At 49.8% G+C, this 21805-nt stretch overlaps 1 protein-coding gene across 2 annotated transcripts in view; it reads left to right on the forward strand.

The window, feature by feature from the left end:
• The window catches only part of USP7 (ubiquitin specific peptidase 7), a 1253379-nt gene that overhangs the window by 1193301 nt on the left and 38273 nt on the right, over nucleotides 1-21805 (forward strand). For both annotated transcript variants that reach the window (XM_069210408.1, XM_069210409.1), the window contains exon 29: nucleotides 21173-21244. In XM_069210408.1, the coding sequence (XP_069066509.1) occupies nucleotides 21173-21244 (72 nt within the window). The remainder of the gene's footprint in view (nucleotides 1-21172; nucleotides 21245-21805) is intronic.

Raw genomic sequence — 21805 nt, forward strand, 5'->3', positions numbered from 1 at the left:
TCATGCATAGCCATTGTCCCAAACGCAAGACTGCACATGAGGCCCTTACAACAGTGCCTAGCATCGCAATGGTCACAGGCACAGGGTCACCTTCTAGATCTGGTGTTGATAGACCGCCAAACATACATCTCGCTTCTATGGTGGAACAGTATAAATTTAAACAAAGGGCGGCCTTTCCAAGACCCAGTGCCACAATACGTGATAACAACAGATGCTTCCATGACAGGGTGGGGAGCACACCTCAATCAACACAGCATCCAAGGACAATGGGGCGTACATCAAACAAAGTTGCATATAAATCACCTCGAATTGCTAGCAGTATTCCTAGCGTTGAAAGCATTTCAACCCATCATAACCCACAAATACATTCTTGTCAAAACAGACAACATGACAACAATGTATTATCTAAACAAACAGGGGGGAACACACTCAACACAGCTGTGCCTCCTGGCACAAAAGATATGGCAATGGGTGATTCACAACCACATTCGCCTAATAGCACAGTTTATTCCAGGGATCCAGAATCAACTAGCAGACAACCTCTCTCGAGATCACCAACAAGTCCACGAATGGGAGATTCACCCCCAAATTCTAAACACTTACTTCCACATTTGGGGAACACCTCAAATAGACCTATTTGCAACAAAGGAGAACGCAAAATGCCAAAACTTCGCATCCAGGTACCCACACAGGCAGTCTCAAGGCAATGCTCTATGGATGAATTGGTCAGGGATATTTGCATACGCTTTTCCCCCTCTCCCTCTCCTTCCATATCTGGTAAACAAATTGAGTCAAAACAAACTCAAACTCATACTAATAGCACCAACATGGGCAAGACAACCCTGGTACACAACACTACTAGACATGTCAGTAGTACCCCATGTCAAGCTACCCAACAGGCCAGATCTGCTAACACAACACAAACAACAGATCAGGCATCCAAACCCAGCATCGCTGAATCTAGCAATCTGGCTCCTGAAATCCTAGAATTCGGACATTTAAACCTCACCCAAGAATGTATGGAGGTCATAAAACAGGCTAGAAGGCCATCCACTAGACACTGCTATGCAAGTAAATGGAAAAGGTTTGTTTGCTACTGCCATAGTAATCAAGTTCAACCATTACATGCATCTCCAAAGGATGTAGTAGGATACTTACTACATTTGTAGAAATCAAATCTAGCCTTCTCTTCCATAAAGATACACATCGCAGCAATTTCTGCATACCTGCAGATTACCCATTCAACTTCACTATTTAGGATACCTGTCATTAAAGCGTTTATGGAAGGCCTAAAAAGAATTATACCACCAAGAACACCACCTGTTCCTTCATGGAACCTCAACATCGTCTTAACAAGACTCATGGGTCCATCTTTCGAACCCATGCATTCTTGCGAAATGCAATTCTTAACGTGGAAGGTTGCATTTCTCGTTGCCATTACATCTCTAAGAAGAGTAAGCGAAATTCAAGCATTTACTATACAGGAACCTTTTATCCAAATACACAAAAATAAGGTAGTTCTAAGAACTAATCCTAAATTTTTACCAAAAGTTATTTCACCGTTCCACTTAAATCAAACAGTAGAACTACCAGTGTTCTTTCCACAGCCAGACTCAGTAGCTGAAAGGGCACTACATACATTAGACCTCAGAAGAGCACTAATGTACTACATTGACAGAACAAAACTAATTAGGAAAACAAAACAACTGTTTATTGCATTTCAAAAACCTCATACAGGAAACCCAATATCAAAACAGGGTATAGCCAGATGGATAGTTAAGTGTATCCAAACCTGCTACCTTAAAGCAAAGAGAGAGCTGCCCATTACACCAAAGGCACACTCAACCAGAAAGAAAGGCGCTACCATGGCCTTCCTAGGAAATATCCCAATGAACGAAATATGTAAGGCAGCCACATGGTCTACGCCTCACACATTTACTAAGCACTACTGTGTAGACGTGCTATCCGCACAACAAGCCACAGTAGGTCAAGCCGTACTAAGAACTTTATTTCAAACTACTTCCACTCCTACAGGCTGAGCCACCGCTTTTGGGGAGATAACTGCTTACTAGTCTATGCACAGCATGTGTATCTGCAGCTACACATGCCACAGAACTGAAAATGTCACTTACCCAGTGTAATTCTGTTCGTGGCATTAGTCGCTGCAGATTCACATGCGCCCACCCGCCTCCCCGGGAGCCTGTAGCCGTTTGGAAGTAATCTTCAACATACATTTGTAAATATATTACTTAAACTTTATTTTGTACATACTTATTCATTCCATTGCATGGGCACTATTACTAACATACACAACTCCTACCTCACCCTCTGCGGGGAAAACAATCTAAGATGGAGTCGACGCCCATGCGCAATGGAAACAAAGGAGGAGGAGTCCCTCGGTCTCGTGACTCGAAAAGACTTCTTCGAAGAAAAACAACTTTTAACACTCCGACCCAACACCAGACGGCGGACTATGCACAGCATGTGAATCTGCAGCGACTAATGCCACGAACAGATGTACACTGGGTAAGTGACATTTTCATTCTAGTTGCATATTCCTTACTGCCCACCCATCCTTCCCGCTTGCAAACTGATTTCTAGGGACAGGGATTTCCCCTTTCAGGTCCTTAGCTTTGGCGCACCAATCTCAGTGTTCTTAGCGGCTCTGCGCTTTGGCGAGGAAAGTCGTTAAAAGAAACTGACGTCACAGCACGAGGGTGGCGTCTATATACTACTCCAGACGTCATCACGGTGACCACGACGCCTGTGGAGACGACCGCCACCTGCTGACGTGCAAGGGTACTGCTCGAAGAAAAAACTCTGGATCCTGTCTGATGCCTGGTGGAAAATTCTAAGGTAAGGAATCTGCAACTAGAATATGTCTCTAGTTACCGAAGGTATTTCGTTACCGAATGTTAGTAACTTGTACTTTGCCACTATCAACCTCTAAGGGGAAACCCTTGGACTCTGTGCACACTATCTCTCACTTTGAGATAGTATAGACAGAGCCAACTTCCTACATTGGTGGATCAACGGTGGGGTCTAAGACTTTGCATTTGCTGGACAACTCAGCCAATATCGGATCACTAAATTCCCAAAATTGTGATTAGAAATTGAATTTTGCAATTTGACTATTTTTCTAAATTTTTAAAAGTCCTGCTAGGGCCTTATTTAAGTCCCTGTTAGCATTTCTTTTAGAGTTTAAACGTTTGTAGAAGTTTGGATTTAAGTTCTAGAAGTAGTTTTTAGATTCTTAAAAAGTAATCCCAACTTTTAGAGTGATAATGAGTCACACAGAAGAGGCAGTGATGGAACTCAACCTCACACCTTAACTACATCTAGGGATGTCCGATTAAAGGTCTCTCTGTAAGACAAAAAGATAGACTAGGTCCAACCCTACAAAGGCAAAGCTCCAGGAGCTCTTGGCAGAGTTTACAAGGGACCACCCCCCAGAACCCTGACTCCACAAATCATAGTTAGAGAGCCTGGTTCTTCCACAGGGGAGACCAGTGCCTCTGTGAGCATTGAGGACAGCCTCAATGAAGAGGACATCCTGTTACCCAGGATGGCCAAAAGATTGGCTTTGGAGAAGCAACTCCTAGCGCTGGAAAGGGAAAGAAAAGAAATGGGTTTAAGTCCCATAAATGGTGGCAGCAACTTAAATAGGGTCAGAGAGAATACTGACATCCTAAACATCATCCCCAAAGGGATTGCAACTAAATATGAAGATGGTGATGACACATCACCAAGTGGTTCACAGCTTTTCAGAGGGCTTGTGCAATCAGAAAAGTAAGCACATCTCACTGGGGAGCTCTCCTTTGGGAAATGTTCACTGGAAAGTGTAGGGCTAGACTCCTCACACTCTCTGGTAAAGATGCAGAATCCTATGACCTCACGAAGGCTACCTTGATTGAGGGCTTTAGATTCTCAACTGAGGATTACAGGATTAGGTGCAGGGGGGCTCAGAAAACCTCGAGCCAGAACTGGGTTGATTTTGTAGACTACTCAGTAAAAAAACTGGATGTTTGGGTAACTGGAAATTAAGTGCATGACTATAATGGGTTTCATAATTTATTTATGAAGGAACACATTTTAAGTAACCGTTTAAATGAAAAGTTGCATCAATATCTCTCTGGTAGACCTAGGTCCAATTTCTCCCCAAGAATTGGGAAAGAAGGCAGACTTCTGGGTCAAGACTAGGGTTACCAAAACTTCCGCTGGGGGTGACCAAATGAAAGGGGTTACAAGGCTTCCCCAGGAGAAAGTGGGTGACACTAGAAATAAAGAAAGCGTCCTCTGTAGGCCCCCAAAAACCTGTCCAGGTGGGTGGGGCCCCCAAGACACAACCCAAAACAAAGGTGGGTACCAGGGTAAGAACAGGGATCCCACTAAGGCATGGTGCCAAAACTGGAGACAGATGGGGCACCGCATCAAGGACACTTCTTGTCCCAAAAACAAACCCCCTAGCAAATTCCCAGGGGTGACCAGTGTAGCAATTGGGGATGACTCCTCAGAGGTGGAGGTCTTCATAGCCTTCAACTGGAGAAAGGGCCCAACAGGTGAGTTGGAGATTCCAGAAGGAAGTAGACACTTCCACCACCTACTGGTGAATGGAATCCCAGCCACTGCCCTGATAGACACTTGTGCCAGTCACACTATTGTGCACGACAGGCTGGTGTTCTCAAACCCGTACATCCCAGGTGAGACTGCCAGAGTAAGACTTAGCCCAGACAAGGTCACTGATAGGCCTGTGGCTTTTATGCCCCTAGAAGTGGGTGGGACTTTTAGCTGGAAAAGGTTGGTAGTCAGTCCAGACCTTCCACTTGATTGACTCCTTGGAAATGGCTACCCAGAGGTTAGTCAGAGCCCAAGAGAGGAACTGGTCCAGTGCCAGTCCTCTCCCAAGGATTCTGGAGGTGCTGCCCCTGCAGTAACTGCAAGTAGGCCCCAGAAGAAAAAGAAAACAGTGCAGGAAGGGTGGACAACCTTTAGTCAAGGTCCAGCAAGTCAAGGAGATTCTGTTCCAGTAGGGGAGCACTCCAAAAGTGGCACTGGTAAAGTCCAACCTGACCCTCAAGAAGTCCTGGCTAGTCAGGCAACTGTTAAGCCTGAGTGGGTGGCTCCTCAGCTAACAGAAGAAAGAGTGGAAGAAAGGTGTTTACTACAAGATGTAGCAACCCCCCACTCTTATCACAGCAGACAGGCACCCTGAACCTAAAGAAGCCTGTAACTTAGCCCCTTCCCTTGGTGGTGAAGAGCTAAAGGTGTGGTTCTGGGCACTGACAACTGTCAGTGGCCTCCCCTGGGTGTTAGCCTTTATGGCTGCACTGTCCTTGGCAGGATGGTCTGACCCCATGCCAAATAACAAGTTAGGGCCCCTGACCCTGTTGGTCATAGTGGGGTTACTCCAGTTCTGGGTAACCTCTTTGGGTAAGCTAGGGGTGTCCCTGGCCAAGATAAGGTTAGCAGAGGTGGATACCTCTAACCCCAAAATAGAGAGAATAGGTGTAGGAAGTTGGCTCTGTGTATATTGTAAGAAGTTGGCTCTGTATATACTATTTCAAAGTAAGAAATAGTGTGCACAGAGTCCAAGGGTTCCCATTAGGGGTAAGATAATGGTAAAATTAGATAATTCTAATGCTCTATTTTGTGGTAGTGTGGTCCCCAAAGTTACCACACCAGCAGCTCAGGGCCGGGCAGGTGCAGAGGTCAAAATGGTGCCCAAAACACATAGCCTTCAATCGAAATAGGGGTGCCCCGGTTCCAGTCTGCCAGCAGGTAAGTACCCGCGACTTCGGAGGGCAGACCAGGGGGGTTTTGTAGGACACCGGGTGGGACACATGCAGGCACAGAAAGTACACCCTCAGCGGCACAGGGGCGGCCGGGTGCAGAGTGCAAACAGGCGTCGGGTTTCCAATAGGAATCCATGAGGAGACCCGGGGGTCTCTTCAGCGATGCAGGCACAGGGGGGGCTCCTCGGGGTAGCCACCACCTGGGCTAGGAAGAGGGTTGCCTGGGGGCTGCAGGTGCAGTGTGTTTTCCAGGCGTCGGGTTCCATGAAGCTGGCAGTCGCGCTCAGGGGGAGCCTCTGGATTCCCTCTGCAGACATCGCTGTGGGGGCTCAGGGGGGTCAACTCTGGCTACTCACGGGCTAGCAGTCGCTGGGGAGTCCTCCCTGTAGAGTTAATTTTCTGCAGGTCGAGCCGGAGGCCTCGGGTGCAGAGTGGAAAGTCTCACGCTTCTGGTGGGAAACGTATGGTCTTTAAAAGTTGCTTCTTTGTTGCAAAGTTGCAGTTTTGTTGAACAGGACCGCTGTCCTCTGGAGCTTCTTGGTCCTTTTAGATGCAGGGTAGTCCTCGGACGCGTCGCTGTTGCAGTTTTTCTTGAAGTGGGGAGACAGGCCGGTAGGGCTGGGGCCAAAGCAGTTGGTGTCTGTCTTCTCTGCAGGGCTTCAGGTCAGCAGTCCTTCATATTCAGGTTGCAGGAATCTATCTTCCTCGGTTCTGGGAGCCCCTAAATACTAAATTTATGGGTGTGTTTAGGTCTTGCAGGATAGTAGCCAGTGGCTAGTAGCCCTGACGGGGGCTACACCCTCTTTGTGCCTCCTCCCTGTGGGGAGGGTGGCACATCCCTAATCCTATTGGGGGAATCCTCCATCTGCAAGATGGAGGATTTCTAAAGGCCAGTCACCTCAGCTCAGGACACCTTAAGGGCCGTCCTGACTGGGGAGTGGTGACTCCTTGTTTTTCTCATTATCTCCTCCAGCCTTGCCGCCAAAAGTGGGGGCAGTGGCAGGAGGGGCAGGCAGCTCCACTAGCTGGGATGCCCTGTGGCGCTGTAACAAAGGGGGTGAGCCTTTGAGGCTCACCGCCAGGTGTTACAGTTCTTGCAGGGGGAGGTGAGAAGCACCTCCACCCAGTACAGGCTTTATTCCTGGCCACAGAGTGACTAAGGCACTCTCCCCATGTGGCCAGCAACATGTCTGGTGTGTGGCAGGCTGGCAAAACTAGTCAGCCCTCACTGGAAGTTGGGTATGTTTTCAGGGGGCATCTCTAAGATGCCCTCTGGGTGTATTTTTACAATAAAGTGCACACCGGCATCAGTGTACAATTATTGTGCTGAGAAGTTTGATACCAAACTTCAGTTTTCAGTGTAGCCATTATGGTGCTGTGGAGTTCCTGTATGACAGACTCCCAGACCATATACTCATATGGCTACCCTGCACTTACAATGTCTAAGGCTTTGCTTAGACACTGTAGGGGCATAGTGCTCATGCAACTATGCCCCCACCTGTGGTATAGTGCACCCTGCCTTATGGCTGTAAGGCCTGCTAGAGGGGTGACTTACCTATGCCACAGGCAGTGTGAGGTTGGCATGGCACCCTGGGGGAGTGCCATATAGACTTAGTCATTTTCTCCCCACCAGCACACAGAAGCTGGCAAGCAGTGTGTATGTGCTGAGTGAGGGGTCCCCAGGGTGGCATAAGACATGCTGCAGCCCTTCGAGACCTTCCTTGGCATCAGGGCCCTAGGTACCAGGGGTACCAGTTACAAGGAACTTACTTGGGTGCCAGAGTTGTGCCAGTTTGTGGAGACAAAGGTACAGTTTAGGGAAAGAACACTGGTGCTGGGGCCTGGTTAGCAGGCCTCAGCACACTTTCAAATCATAATTTGGCATCAGCAAAGGCAAAACGTTAGGGGTAACCATGCCAAGGAGCCTATGGAAAACAGGGGTGCTCTGGTTCCAGTCTGCCAGCAGGTAAGTACCTGCGTCCTCAGGGGGGCAGACCGGGGAGTTTTGTAGAGCACTGGGGGGGGACAAGTAGGCACACAAAACACACCCTCAGCGGCACAGGGGCGGCTGGGTGCAGTGTGCAAAGCAGGCGGCTGGTTTCAGGTAGGAAACAATGTAGGGATCGTGGTGGGGGGTGTCACTCTAGCGGTGCAGGCAGGTACAGGGGGGGGCTTCTCGGGACAGCTACCACCTGGGCTAGGCAGTGGGTCGCCTTGGGGTCACTCATGCATCGCAGTTCGGTTCCTTCAGGTCCTGGGAGCTGCGGGTGCAGTGCTGGTTCCAGGCGTCGGGTCCCTTGTTACCGGCAGTCACGGTCAGGGGCAGCCTCTGGATTCTCTCTGCAGGCGTCGCTGTGGGGGCTCAGGGGGGTCGTCTCTGGTTACTCACAGGTTCGCAGTCGCCGGGGAGTCCTCCCTGAGGTGTTGGTTCTCTGAATCTCGAGTTGGGGGCGTCTGGTGCAGAGTGAGAAGTCTCACACTTCCTGCGGGAAACGTGCAGTCTTGGAAAGTTGCTTCTTTTTTGCAAAGAAGTAGCTGGTTTTGAACAGGGCCGCTGTTCACAGGAGTTTATTGGTCCTTTAGTCCAGGGCAGTCCTCTGAGGCTTCAGAGGTCGCTGGTCCCTGTCGGATGCGTAGCTGTGCAGGTTCCTTGAGTCTGGAGACAGGCCGGTAGGGCTGAGGCCAAGTCAGTTGTCGTCTCTGTAGTCTCTTCAGGGCTTTCAGGTCAGCAGTCCTAGGTTGCAGGAATCTGTTTTGCTGGGTTCTGGGTCACCCCTAAATACTGAATTTAGAGGTGTGTTTAGGTCAGGCGGGCAGTAGCCAATGGCTACTGTCCTGGAGAGTGGCTACACCCTCTTTGTGCCTCCTCCCTGAGAGGAGGGCGGCACATCCCTATTCCTATTGGGGGAATCCTCCAAAACCAAGAGAGAGGATATTTAAAGGCAGGGGTCACCTCAGCTCAAGACACCTTTGGGGCTGTCCTGACTGGTGGGTGACTCATCGTTTTTCTCATTATCTCCTCGAGCCTTGCCGCCAAAAGTGGGGACAGTGGCCGGGGGGCAGGCATCTCCAGTAGCTGGGATGGCCTGGGGTGCTGTAACAAGTCATGAGCCTTTGAGGCTCACCGCCAGGTGTTATAGTTCCGGCAGGCGGAGGTGAGAAGCACCTCCACCCGGTACAGGCTTTGTTCCTGGCCACAGTGTGACAAAGGCACTCTCCCCATGTGGCCAGAAACTCGTCTGGTTGGGGCAGGCTGGCAGAAACAGGTCAGCCTAGCACTAGGAGTCGGACTGGTTTTCAGGGGGCATCTCTAAGATGCACTCTGGGTGCATTTTACAATACATTACACACTGGCATCAGTGGGGACATCAGTAAATGCATCAGTGTGCATTTATTGTGCTGAGAATTTTGATACCAAACTTCCCAGATTTCAGTGTAGCCATTATGGAACTGTAGAGTTCGTATTTGACAAACTCCCAGACCATATACTCTTTATGGCTACCCTGCACTTAGTGTCTAAGGTTTTGCTTAGACACTGTAGGGGCATAGTGCTCATGCACATATGCCCTTACCTGTGGTATAGTGCACCCTGCCTTAAGGCTGTAAGGCCTGCTAGAGGGGTGACTTACCTATGCCACAGGCAATGTGAGGTTGGCATGGCACTCTGAGGGGAGTGCCATGTTGACTTAGCCATTTTCTCCCCACCAGCACACACAAGCTGTGAGGCAGTGTGCATGTGATGAGTGAGAGCTCCCCAGGGTGGCATAAGACATGCTGCAGCCCTTAGAGACCTTCCCTGGCATCAGGGCCCTTGGTACCAGGGGTACCATTTACAACAGACTTATCTGGGTGCCAGGGCTGTGTCATTTGTCGGAACAAAGGTATACTTGTAGGAGGCTGGCCTGGCTCATAGTAGGTACCTTGTGGTATTTACACCTTGTGTCAGGTCCAGTAATCCCTTATTAGTAGAATAGAGGTGTTTCTAGCAGCTTAGGGTGATAGAGGTAGCTATGGCAAAGCAGCTTAGGCTGAACTAGGAGACATGCAAAGCTCCTACTATACCACTTAAATCATATAGCACAATATCATAAGAAAACACCATACTCAGAGTTACTAAAAATAAAGGTACTTTGTTTTAGTGACAATATACCAAAAGTATCTCAGAGGATACCCTCACTTAGGAGGTAAGTAATATACACAAATTATATGTACACAAACCCAAAACAGGTAAGTAAGAAAAGTATTGCAAACAATGTAGAATCACAATAGGATGCACTAGGTAAACATAGGCCTAGGGGCAACACAAACCGTATACTCCAAAAGTGGAATGCGAATCACGAATGGACCCCAGGCCTATGGGAGGTTGTAGAGGGTCGCTGGGACTGTGAGAAAACAGTAAGGGTGTCCAAAATACCCCACCACGAGACCCTGAAAAGTAGGAGTAAAGTTACCCTTCTACCCCAGAAAGACAATATAGTCGAGATAGGGGATTCTGCAAGAACCACAACTGCTACCAAAGCACTGAAGACGGATTCCTGGACCTGAGGACCTGTAAAAAAAGGGGACCAAGTACAAGAGTCACGCAAGTGTCCGGGGGGGGGGCAGGAGCCCACTAAACCCCGGATGAAGGTGCAAAAGGGCTGCCTCTGGGTGGAAAAAGCAGAAGATTCTGCAACAACGTAAGGTGCCAGGAACTTCTTCTTTGGTCAGAAGATGTCCCACGTCGTGCGGGAGGATGCAGGAGTGTTTCCACGCAGAAATACCGCAAACAAGCCTTGCTAGCTGCAAGAGTCGCAGTTGAGGATTTTGGGTGCTGCTGGGGACCAGGAAGGACCAGGATATCGCCCCTTGGAGGAGGAGATAGGGGGCGCTCAGCAACTCAGACAGCCCCCACAGAAGCATGCAGCGCCCACAGAAGTACCGGAACAGGCACTTTGTGACTGAGTCGATCGCTGTCCTCAGGTCTTCTAAGGAGGGTCCCACGACGTCGGAGTCCAAATCAGCAAGTTGGGCAATGCAGGACGGAGTGCTGGGGACCCAGGCTAGGCTGTGCACAAAGGAAGTCCTGGAAAAGTGCACAGATGCCGGAGCAGCTGCAAATCACGCAGTACACAGGTTTGTTGTCTGGAGTGGGGAGGCAAGGACTTACCTCCACCAAATTTGGACAGAAGGACCACTGGACTGTGGGAGACACTTGGACCCAGCTCCTGTGTTCCAGGGACCACGCTCGTCAAGATGAGGGGACCCAGAGGACCGGTGATGCAGAAGTTTGGTGCCTATGTTAGCAGGGGGAAGATTCCGTCGCCCCACTTGAGATTTCTTCTTGGCTTCCAGTGCAGGGTGAAGGCAGACAGCCCTCAGAGCATGCGCCACCAGGAAACAGTCGAGAAAGCCGGCAGGATGAGGCGGTTTTGCAGGCATCCTGGAGCAGTCAGCGGTCGATCCTTGGCAAAAGTCGAAGAGGGAAGTGCACAGGAACTCTGGTGAGCTCTTACGTTCGTTATCTGAGGAATAGCCCAGAGGCGAGACCCTAAATAGCCAAAAAAGAGGTTTGGTTACTGAGAAAGGAGGCTACTGAAAGAGGTAAGCACCTATCAGGAGGGGTCTCTGACGTCACCTGCTGGCTCTGGCCACTCGGAGCTGTCCATTGTGCCCCAACACCTCTGAATCCAAGATGGCAGAGGTCTGGGGCACACTGGAGGAGCTCTGGGCACCTCCCCTGGGAGAAACTGGTCAGGGGAGTGGTCACTCCCCTTTCCTTTGTCCAGTTTCGCTCCAGAGCAGGGCTGGGGGATCCCTGAACCGGTGTAGACTGGCTTATGCAGAGATTGGCACCATCTGTGCCCATCAAAGCATTTCCAGAGGCTGGGGAAGGCTACTCCTCCCCAGCCCTTCACACCTATTTCCAAAGGAAGAGGGTGTAACACCCTCTCTCAGAGGAAATCCTTTGTTCTGCCTTCCTGGGCTGCCCAGGCCCCAGGGGAGCAGAAACCTGTCTGAGGGGTTGGCAGCAGCTGCAGTGGAGTGCCCAGAAAGGCAGTTTGGCAGTACCCGGGTTCTGTGCTAGAGACCGGGGATGCATGGAATCGTCCCCCCAATACCAGAATGGTATTGGGGTGACAATTCCATTATCCTAGACATGTTACATGGCCATGTTCAGAGTTACCATTGTGACGCTACCTATAGGTATTGACCTATATGTGGTGCACGCGTGTAATGGTGTCCCCTCACTCTCAAAGTCTGGGGAATTTGCCCTGAACAATGTGAGGGCACCTTGGCTAGTGCCAGGGTGCCCACACACTAAGTAACTTGGCACCTAACCTTCACCAAGTGAGGGTTAGACACATAGGTGACTTATAAGTTACTTATGTGCAGTGAAAATGGCTGTGAAATAACGTGGACGTTATTTCACTCAGGCTGCAGTGGCAGTCCTGTGTAAGAATTGTCTGAGCTCCCTATGGGTGGCAAAAGAAATGCTGCAGCCCATAGGGATCTCCTGGAACCCCAATACCCTGGGTACCTAGGTACCATATACTAGGGAATTATAAGGGTGTCCCAGTGTGCCAATCAGAATTAGTCAAATTAGTCACTAGCCTGCAGTGACAATTTTAAAAGCAGAGAGAGCATAAACACTGAGGTTCTGGTTGGCAGAGCCTCAGTGATACAGTTAGGCACCACACAGGGAACACATATAGGCCACAATCATATGAGCAATGGTGTCCTGGCTAGCAGGATCCCAGTGACACATATCAAACATACTGACAACATAGGGATTTCACTATGAGCACTGGGCCCTGGGTAGCAGGATCCCAGTGAGACAGTAAAAACACCCTGACATATACTTACAAACAGGCCAAAAGTGGGGGTAACAAGGCTAGAAATAAGCTACCTTCCTACACTAGTTTAGGGAAAGAACACTGGTGCTGGGACCTGGTTAGCAGTGTCCCAGCACACTTTCAATCATAAGTGGCATCAACAAAAGGCAAAAAGTCAGGGGGTAATTCCTTATACCCAGGAACTTTTGATTTTTGCACAGTGTCCAATTTTAAAATAGCTTATTGTAATTTTAACCAAAACTGTGTGTACTACTGTTTTAATTCAGAGTTGCCTAAGGGGTCGCTCCCCACATAAAAACAAACAAAAAAATTATCCCTGGTTTCTTTCACCCCCCCCATCGCGATCGGGAAGCAGAAATGCTGTGAAACACGAAAGGAGAGGAAAGGCCTTTCCTCTCCTTTCATGCCTCTCTCGCCCCCTCCACATAATTGGAGGAGAAATGCTTTTGTATTTCTTCTCCAATCTGCGCGAGGGGTAGGTCAGTGCGCGATCGCGTGCTGACATCATCAGACACCACGGGGGAGGGGCGGGGTGGTAGGGGAAAAGCGATTCCCCTTCCATCGCCGAGGCGAGGCTCTTCGTGGGAGCGCTAGTAACCTTTACGTTCTTAGCTGCCAAGGGGTTAAAGGAGATTTGTGAAGGATTATGGCACCCCAAACTGCTTAGGTGGTCCCTTTTCTCTACAGGGAATGTACTCTCAAGTGGAACACAGACTTGGGACTGCTAATGCAGATGGCCTTTCCAGGTACTTCCATTTAGATGATGAAGACTCCCTAGGGAAAGTGTAGTCTCATCCTCTTTTGTCGGGGGTGGCTCTTTTGGAAGTTCCCTGTGCCAGAGCTCTTTCCCGAAACTGTTGTGATGCATTGGCACGATTGGAGACACCTTTACCTGCCAACGTACGTCCCTAGTAAATGGTACCCAGAACAGGAGGTACTAAGGGTGGGCCGCTGAGGGTAGCAGCAATGATTGCGCCACCCTCTAGGGCTATGCATTCAGAGGCACCCAGCACTTCAATTGCATCCTGATGCAACCCTAAAATGCAAACTCGACATGGCGCACTGCCTGTTTGGCCTGTCCACTACACACTGCATGCAAAATAGGTAAGTCACCCCTCTGGCAGGCCTTCCAACCCTAAGGCGGGGTGAACTATACTGTATGTGAGCGCATAGCTGCATGAGCTACATGCCCACACTGTGTCCTTGCCAAACCTGGGACATAGTGAGTGAACAGAGCAGCCATTTCAAAGGCTTGTGCTGGACGCTGGTCACTACGCATGTGCTGGACGCTGGTCACTACGCATGTGCTGGACGCTGGTCACTACGCATGTGCTGGACGCTGGTCACTACGCATGTGCTGGACGCTGGTCACTACGCATGTGCTGGACGCTGGTCACTACGCATGTGCTGGACGCTGGTCACTAAAAGTTTCACAGCTACATGATAGCCAAAAGCAAACTTGTACACGTGTTGGATTTTTTTATAAAATGTACTCAGGGATCACCTTAAAGGTGTCCCCTGCAATAGCTAACTACCCTGGCATGGCTGCGGTGGCAAGCTGGTCCGGACCAGACATATCTGCACCCCTGGGGTGAGGGCCTCTGCCCTCTGGAATGCAGGACAAACCCTTCCTTGATGGAGGTGCAAACACCCCTGTAGGAAATTGCCCCTTTTGGCATGGTTAAATTCCCTTCCTTTCCCCCCTCCCCCCCTCACTTTTTGCCTGATGTTGATGCTGACTTGACTGAGTGTGCTGGAATCCTGCTAACCAGGCCCAGCACCAGTGTTCTTTCCCAAAACTGTACCATTGTGTCCTCAATTGGCACTCACCTGGCACACAGCAAAGTCCTTTATCAAAGGTACCAATGGCTTTGTGAATTAAGAGGGTCCCTAGGGGCTGCAGCATGTATTATGCCACCCTAAGGGACCCCTCACCAAACACATGCACACTGCCATTGCAGCTTGTTTGTGCTGGTGAGGAGGAAAGGGTAAGGTCAACATGGCATCCCTTTTGGGCTTCCATGCCCACAAACCACTGCTTGTGCTGGTGAGGAGGAAAGGGTAAGGTCAACATGGCATCCCTCTTAGGCTTCCATGCCCACAAACCACTGCTTGTGGCATAGGTAAGTCACCCTTCTAGTAGGCCTTACAGCCCTAAGGCAGGTTGCACTATAATACAGGTGATGGCAAAGCCACATGACCAATATGCCCCTGGAGTGTTTAAGTCTATTCTTAGACTTTGTAAGTGCAGTATGGCCATACTGAGTACAAGGGCTGGAAGTCTGTCATTACAAACTCCATAGCTCCATGATGTCTTCAATGAAATATGGAAAATTTGATATCAAACTTCCCAGCACAATAAATCCACACTGATGCCAGTGTTGCATTTATTGTGACATGCACACAAAGGGCATCTGAATGATGGCCCCTGTATTTTACCCAACCCTTTAGTGCAGGAGTTACCAGTCTGTGCCAGCCTGCCACTAACAGACAAGTTTCTGACCCCATTCAGTGAGACCCTTTGTGCTCTTCTGTGGTCAGAAAGCCTGCTGTGCGTGGAGGTGCTACACGCCTCCCCCCTGCAAGAACTGGAACACTTGGCAGTGAGCCTCAAAAGCTCAGGCCTAATGTTGCAGTGCCCCAGGGCATTCTAGCTAGTGGAGTTTCCCATTCACCCTCACCCCCCAAAGACCAGGCCCTACTTTTGGTGGCAGGTCCGGCAGGAAAATGAGGTATAATGGGGTGGAGTGACCACTGAAGCTAGGACCACCCCTAAGGTGTCCAGAGCTAAAGTGACCCCCCTATCTGCTGAATCCTCCGTCTTCTTTTGGAGGGCAGGGACCAGTAGGATTAGGACTGTCATCCTCCCTAAAGGGAGTGGACACTGAAAGGTTTAGTCACCGTGAGGGACAGTAGCCATTGGCTACCGACCCCTGTAGCGCCCCTAAATCTAGTATGTAGGGGCTCCCCTGAACCTCTCAGCAGATTCCTGGCGACCTCAAGAAGAAAGAAGGACTAAGCTGAACCTCCAGGATTGAAGACTCCATACGACAACTGACTTGGTCCCAGCCCCACCGGCCTGTCTGCAGCTTCAAAGACCCTTGCTCCAAAAAGGCGAGGCATCCTGCAGGACAAGTTCTACAAACCCCCCCAGGACTACCTGCCTAGCAGAGGACCAAGAACTTCAGAGGACTGCAACCCTGTCCACAAAGAAAACTCCAAAAGGACTCCAGAAGAGCCCCAGATCCGCGAGTCCTGTCCACTTTGCACCCTACGCCCACGGCCTGACTCCTTCCTGGGTTGGCACCTCCTTGCCACCACCATGACGCCTTCAGCCTGAAACCAGAGGCTCCTTCTGACTGCGACCGGATCAGACGATTCCTGGCGCCTAAAGGTACCCTTGCAACCGCAGCTCCCTGGCCTTGGGGAACCTGAAAGACGGTCCAGCAGCATCCAGCGGGCGCCTCTCCTTCTTGTCTAGCCTTTGGTTTCCTAGAACCAACCCCGTGGACCCAGCTTGCAGCCTCTTTGTGGTCCCCGGGGGTTCAATCATGGAGAAGCATTGGATACCTAATGCTGTGTTTGAGCCCGGCCCCACCTTTGCCACTGAGGGTGTGTTTGGTGCTGATCTGGGGACTCCCGGAGCTGTGGGTACATACCTGCACGCTCTTTTCAACTAAGTTGTGATCCCCCAACCTGACAATTGCCACTGAGGAGCTGCTGGACAACTGGAAAAACTCTAAAGAACTCCAGAGGACCTCCAGGCTTAGCAAATTGCTAAATAACCCTCTCCAGAGTGGAGGTACCGCTCTAAATCCACAAGGAACCAACAAGCCAGTGAGGTCCACTTTACTGACCGGACGCTAACTCCGGAACCAGATGCTGCAGCCGGACCAAACTTCACACGGACGACGCAAGGACAAAAACTGCCAGTGTGCCCAGTTTGGTGGTATTGGTCACCTAGCTTTGGACATCCTGAAAAACAGTCCACCCGGGATTGAAAAAGGACCAGGACGAAGCCCGAGTCGAGGGACTTGAGAAACACCCCAGACCTCCTGCAAGAGTGCCCCCGTTGTCCTGCAAACGACCCTTGAACCAACTTAAATCCTGCTTCTGAGGCCATCCATGATCACCGCTTTGATCACCGATTTGCTCTGCACCCGGCCGCCCTGTACCGAAGAACCTGCTGTGCCCTAAGGTTCCTCCACCCGTTACAACCTCAAAACTCCAAGGGGACCCCAAGGATCCACCTTTAAACTTAACTATCCAGTGCTTTTCCAAGTGGTCCCTCACCGCTCCCTCTGCAACTGGGAGCCGCCCAAACTTTTCCAGCTGGCACAGTGTGCCCACGGATGACCTCGACCAACCTGCAAAAGAAGAACTTGGTAAACCCACTATATGATTTTATGTGCATTTTTAAAGGTTAATCCTCTATTGATTCCTATGATGCGTAATTACACACAAAAAAGACTATTTTTATTAAACTTAAGAAATTCACATCTCAAAAGGTACTTAACCAATTCTAAATTTCTTGGTCTAAAAATGAGACCATAAGGTGGTCTAGTTTTTACAGCTGCAAAACAATGTTCAATTATTAACACAATTGGCACACAGATAAGTCCCTTGTAAAAGGTACCAGTGGTACTAAGGGCGCTGTGACCAAGGGCTGCAGCATGTGTTGTGCCACCCTAAGGGATCCCTCACCTAACACATGCACACTGCCATTGCAGATTGTGTGTGTTGGTGGGGAGAAAAAGGCAAAGTCGACATGGCATCCCCCCTCAGGATGCCATTCACACAGAATACTGCCTATGGCATAAGTAAGTCACCCCTCTAGCAGGCCTTAAAGCCCTAAGACAGGGTGCACTACACCACTAGTGAGGGCATAGACACTGTAGGGGCATATTGCTCATGCAGCTAAGTCTATTCTTAGACATTGTAAGTACAGTGTGGCCATATTAAGTATATGGTCTGACAGATTGTTAAAACAAACTCCACAGTTCCCTAATGGCTGCACTGAATACTTGGAAGCTTGGTATCAAAATTCTCAGAATAATAAACCCACACTGATGCCGGTGTTGGATGTATTAAAAACAATTGGATTTATTTAAAAATGCACACAGAGGGCATCTTAGAGATGCCCTCTGTATTTTACCCAATCCTTCAGTGCAGGACTGACTGGTCTGTTCTAGCCTGCCACTGATAGACGAGTTTCTGACCCCCTGGGGTGAGAGCCGTTGTGCTCTCTGGGGCCAGAAACAAAGCCTGCACTGGGTGGAGGTGCTTCACACCTCCCCCTGCAGGATCTGTAACACCTAGCAGTGAGCCTCAAAGGCTCAGGCTTCATGTTACAATGTCCCAGGGCACTCCAGCTAGGGGAGATGCCCGCCCCCACTTTTGGTGGCAAGTCCTGGGACATAATGAGAAAAACAAGGAGTCACCCCCTCAGCCAAGTCCACCCCTAAGGTGACCAGAACTAAAGAGATCCCCTCCTTGGAAAATCCTCCATCTTGCATTGGAGGATTTAGCCCAATAGGGATGTGCTCTCCTGGCCCATGTCCAGAGAAACCAATGTCACAGAGGGGACCCTCAAGCGACTCCAACAATGTGTCCACCATAAAGCGACCTCCCTGCACCCCCACGACGATTCCTGCAGGGGGAATCCAGAGGATCCCCCTGACTGCAATGCCTGGAGAAGCACTGCACCCGCAGCCCCCAGGCCTGTGAGGAACCAACTACTGGTGCAGCAGTAACCAGCAGGCGGCCCTCACCTTTGTCCAGTCGGTGGCTGGCCCGAGAAGGCCCCCCTGTGCCCTGCCTGCATCGTCAGTGACCCCTGGGTCCCTCCATTGATTTCAATACCAAACCTGACGCCTTGTTTGCACACTGTACCCGGCCGCCCCTGTGCCGCTGAGGGTGTATTTTGCGTGCCTGTTTGGGACATCCCCTGTGCTCTTTAAAAAAAAAAAAAAACCTGGTCTGCTCCAGACTGGAACCGGAGCACCCCTAATCTCCATAGGCTCCTATGTCCTCTGGGTTGGCAGAGGTCACTGGTCCCAATGGATGCGTCGCTATTGCAAGTTCTTTGAGTCTGGAGACAGGCCGGTAGGGCTGGGCACAAGTCAGTTGTCGTCTCAATCTTCTCTGCGGGGCTTTCAGGTCAGCAGTCCTCCTTGTTCAGGTAGTCAAGAAATCTGGGTTCAGGGTTGCCCCTAAATACTCAATGTAGGGGTGTGTTTAGGTCTGGAGGGCAGTAGCCAATGGCTACTGTCCCTGAGGGTGGCTACACCCTCCTTGTGCCCTCCTCCCTGTGGGTAGGGGGGCACATCCCTAATCCTATTGGGGGAAATCCTCCAAAGCAAGGGGCTGTCCTGGCTTGAGGGTAACTCCTCCTTGTTTTTCACCTTAGCTCCTCTGGACTTACCGCCAAAAGTGGGGGCTGTGTCCGGGGGTCGGGCATCTCCACTAGCTGGAGTACCCTGGGGCGCTGTAACACTAGGCTTGAGTGGCGTTAGAGTTCCTGCAGCGGGGAGGTGTGAAGCACCTCCACCCGGTACAGCCTTTGTTCCTGATCACAGAGTGTACAAAGGCACTCACCCCAGAAACCCGTCTAGGTGTGGCAGGCTGGCAGAAACTGGCCAGCCTAGCACTAGTAGTTGGGCTAGTATATAGGGAGCATCTCTAAGATGCCCTCTGTGTGCATTTCTCAATAAATCCCACACTGGCATTAGTGTGGATTTATGGTGCTTTGAAGTTTGATACAAAACTTCCCAGTATTCAGTGTAGCCATTATGGAACTGTGGAGTTCGTGTTTGACAAACTCCCAGACTGTAGGAAGTTGGCTCTGTATGTACTATTTCAAAGTAAGAAATAGCATGCACCGAGTCCAAGGGTTCCCCTTAGATGTAAGATAGTGGCAAAAAGAGAGAATTCTAATGCTCTATTTTGTGGTAGTGTGGTCGAGCAGTAGGCTTATCAGAGGGTAGTGTTAAGCATTTGTTGTACACACACAGGCAATAAATGAGGAACACACACTCAAAGACAATTCCAGGCCAATAGATTTTTATACAGAAAAATATCTTTCCTTAGTTTATTTTAAGAACCACAGGTTCAAGATTTACAAACAGTACTTTAAGTAAGATAAGATACTCAGGTATCTTAGGAACTTTGAATCCTCACAATAGCATCTACAGTTTTGACAAAAATGGCAATAAGCTATTTTAAAAAAGGACACAGTGCAACAATCAACAGTTCCTGGGGGAGGTAAGTATTTGTTAGGTTCACAGGTAAGTAAAACACTTACAGGGTTCAAAGTTGGGTCCAAGGTAGCCCACCGTTGGGGGTTCAAGGCAACTCCAAAGTTGCCACACCAGCAGCTCAGGGCCGGTTAGGTGCAGAGGTCAAAATGGTGCCCAAAACACATAGGCTTCAATGGAAATAGGGGTGCCCCGGTTCCATTCTGTCAGCAGGTAAGTACCCGCGACTTCAGAGGGCAGACCAGGGGGGTTTTGTAGGGCACTGGGGGGGGGGGGGGGGGTCACAAGCAGGCACAAAAAGTACGCCCTCAGCGGCACAGGGGCGGCTGGGTGCAGAGTGCAAACAGGCCTCAGGTTTGCAATAGGATTCAGTGGGGAGACCCAGGGGTCTCTTCAGCAATGCAGGCAAAGGGGGGGGCTCCTCGGGGTAACCACTACCTGGGCTAGGAAGAGGGCCACCTGGGGGTCGCTCCTGCACTGGAGTTCGGTTCCTTCAGGTCCTGGGGGCTGCAGGTGCAGTGTGTTTTCCAGGAGTCGGGTTCCTTGAAACAGGCAGTCGTGGTCAGGGGGAGCCTCTGGATTCCCTCTGCAGGCGTCACTGTGGGGGCTCGGGGGGTCAACTCTGGCTACTCACAGGCTCGCAGTCGCTTGGGAGTCCTCCCTGTAGAGTTCATTTTCCGCAGGTCGAGTCGGGGGCGTCGGGTGCAGAGTGGAAAGTCTCACGCTTCCGGCGCGAAACGTGTGGTCTTTAAAAGTTGCTTCTTTGTTGCAAAGTTGCAGTTTTGTGGAACAGGGCCGCTGTCCTCTGGAGTTTCTTGGTCCTTTTAGATGCAGGGTAGTCCTCTGAGGCTTCAGAGGTCGCTGGACCCTGGGGGATGCGTCGCTGTTGCAGTTTTTCTCGAGGTGGGGAGACAGGCCAGTAGGGCTGGGGCCAAAGCAGTTGGTGTCTCCGTCTTCTCTGCAGGGCTTCAGGTCAGCAGTCCTTCTTCGTCTTCAGGTTGCAGGAATCTAGTTTCCTAGGTTCTGGGGGGCCCCTAAATACTGAATTTAGAGGTGTGTTTAGGTCTGGGAGGGCAGTAGCCAATGGCTACTGTCCTTGATGGTGGCTACACCCTCTTTGTGCCTCCTCCCTGAGTGAAGTTTTGTTGATTTTTTCAAAATGTATCACTGAAGTTGTTAATATCTACTTCTTCATTCAATGTTGTATCTGTTTTTAGAAGAGAAAATATGAAATATACTAATAGTGTTTCTTTCAACTTTTTATATTTTTCTTTTATCTGTCTTTTAGGGTGAACATTTTAGGGAAGTAATGAAACGAATTCTGGCAATGTTGGACATACAGGAGAAAGAGTTTGAAAAGGTAATTAGCTCTACTTTTTAGTTCTTGATAAATGTGTCTTCGAAACACAAATTTCTCACTTTATGAATTTCCTCAGACACCAGATCCACAAACTTTTCAGCAATTTTGTTAAGAGTCTATATGTGGCATTGTGCAGCTCAGCGGTGGATCTGTTCACTCCAGATTTGACATTGGGCCCCATATTTGTCACCGGTGCATACTGACGTCAGTTTTTTTCTTTCTGCACCTTTCATTGCTGATTCAGAACTGGCAGTTGTAGGAAGCGGACTCTGTATATACTATATCAAAATGAGATATAGTGTGCATAGAGTCCAGGGTTTCCCCAGAGGCTAAAGTAGATAATACTAATGCTCTCTTTTGTGGTGGTGTGGTCTAGCATTTAGGCTTATCAGAGGGTAGTGCAAAGCATTTGTTATACACACAGGCAATAAATGAAGCACACACTCAATGACTAACTCCAGGCCAATGGTTTTTATACAGCAAAAATGTTTATTTCTGGAACCACATGATTCAGTTTGCAGGTAAGTACATTTGTAAGTAAGTATCCAACATATGTATCAA

Source organism: Pleurodeles waltl, chromosome 10 (genome assembly GCF_031143425.1).
Source record: "Pleurodeles waltl isolate 20211129_DDA chromosome 10, aPleWal1.hap1.20221129, whole genome shotgun sequence".
Taxonomy (NCBI): domain Eukaryota; kingdom Metazoa; phylum Chordata; class Amphibia; order Caudata; family Salamandridae; genus Pleurodeles; species Pleurodeles waltl.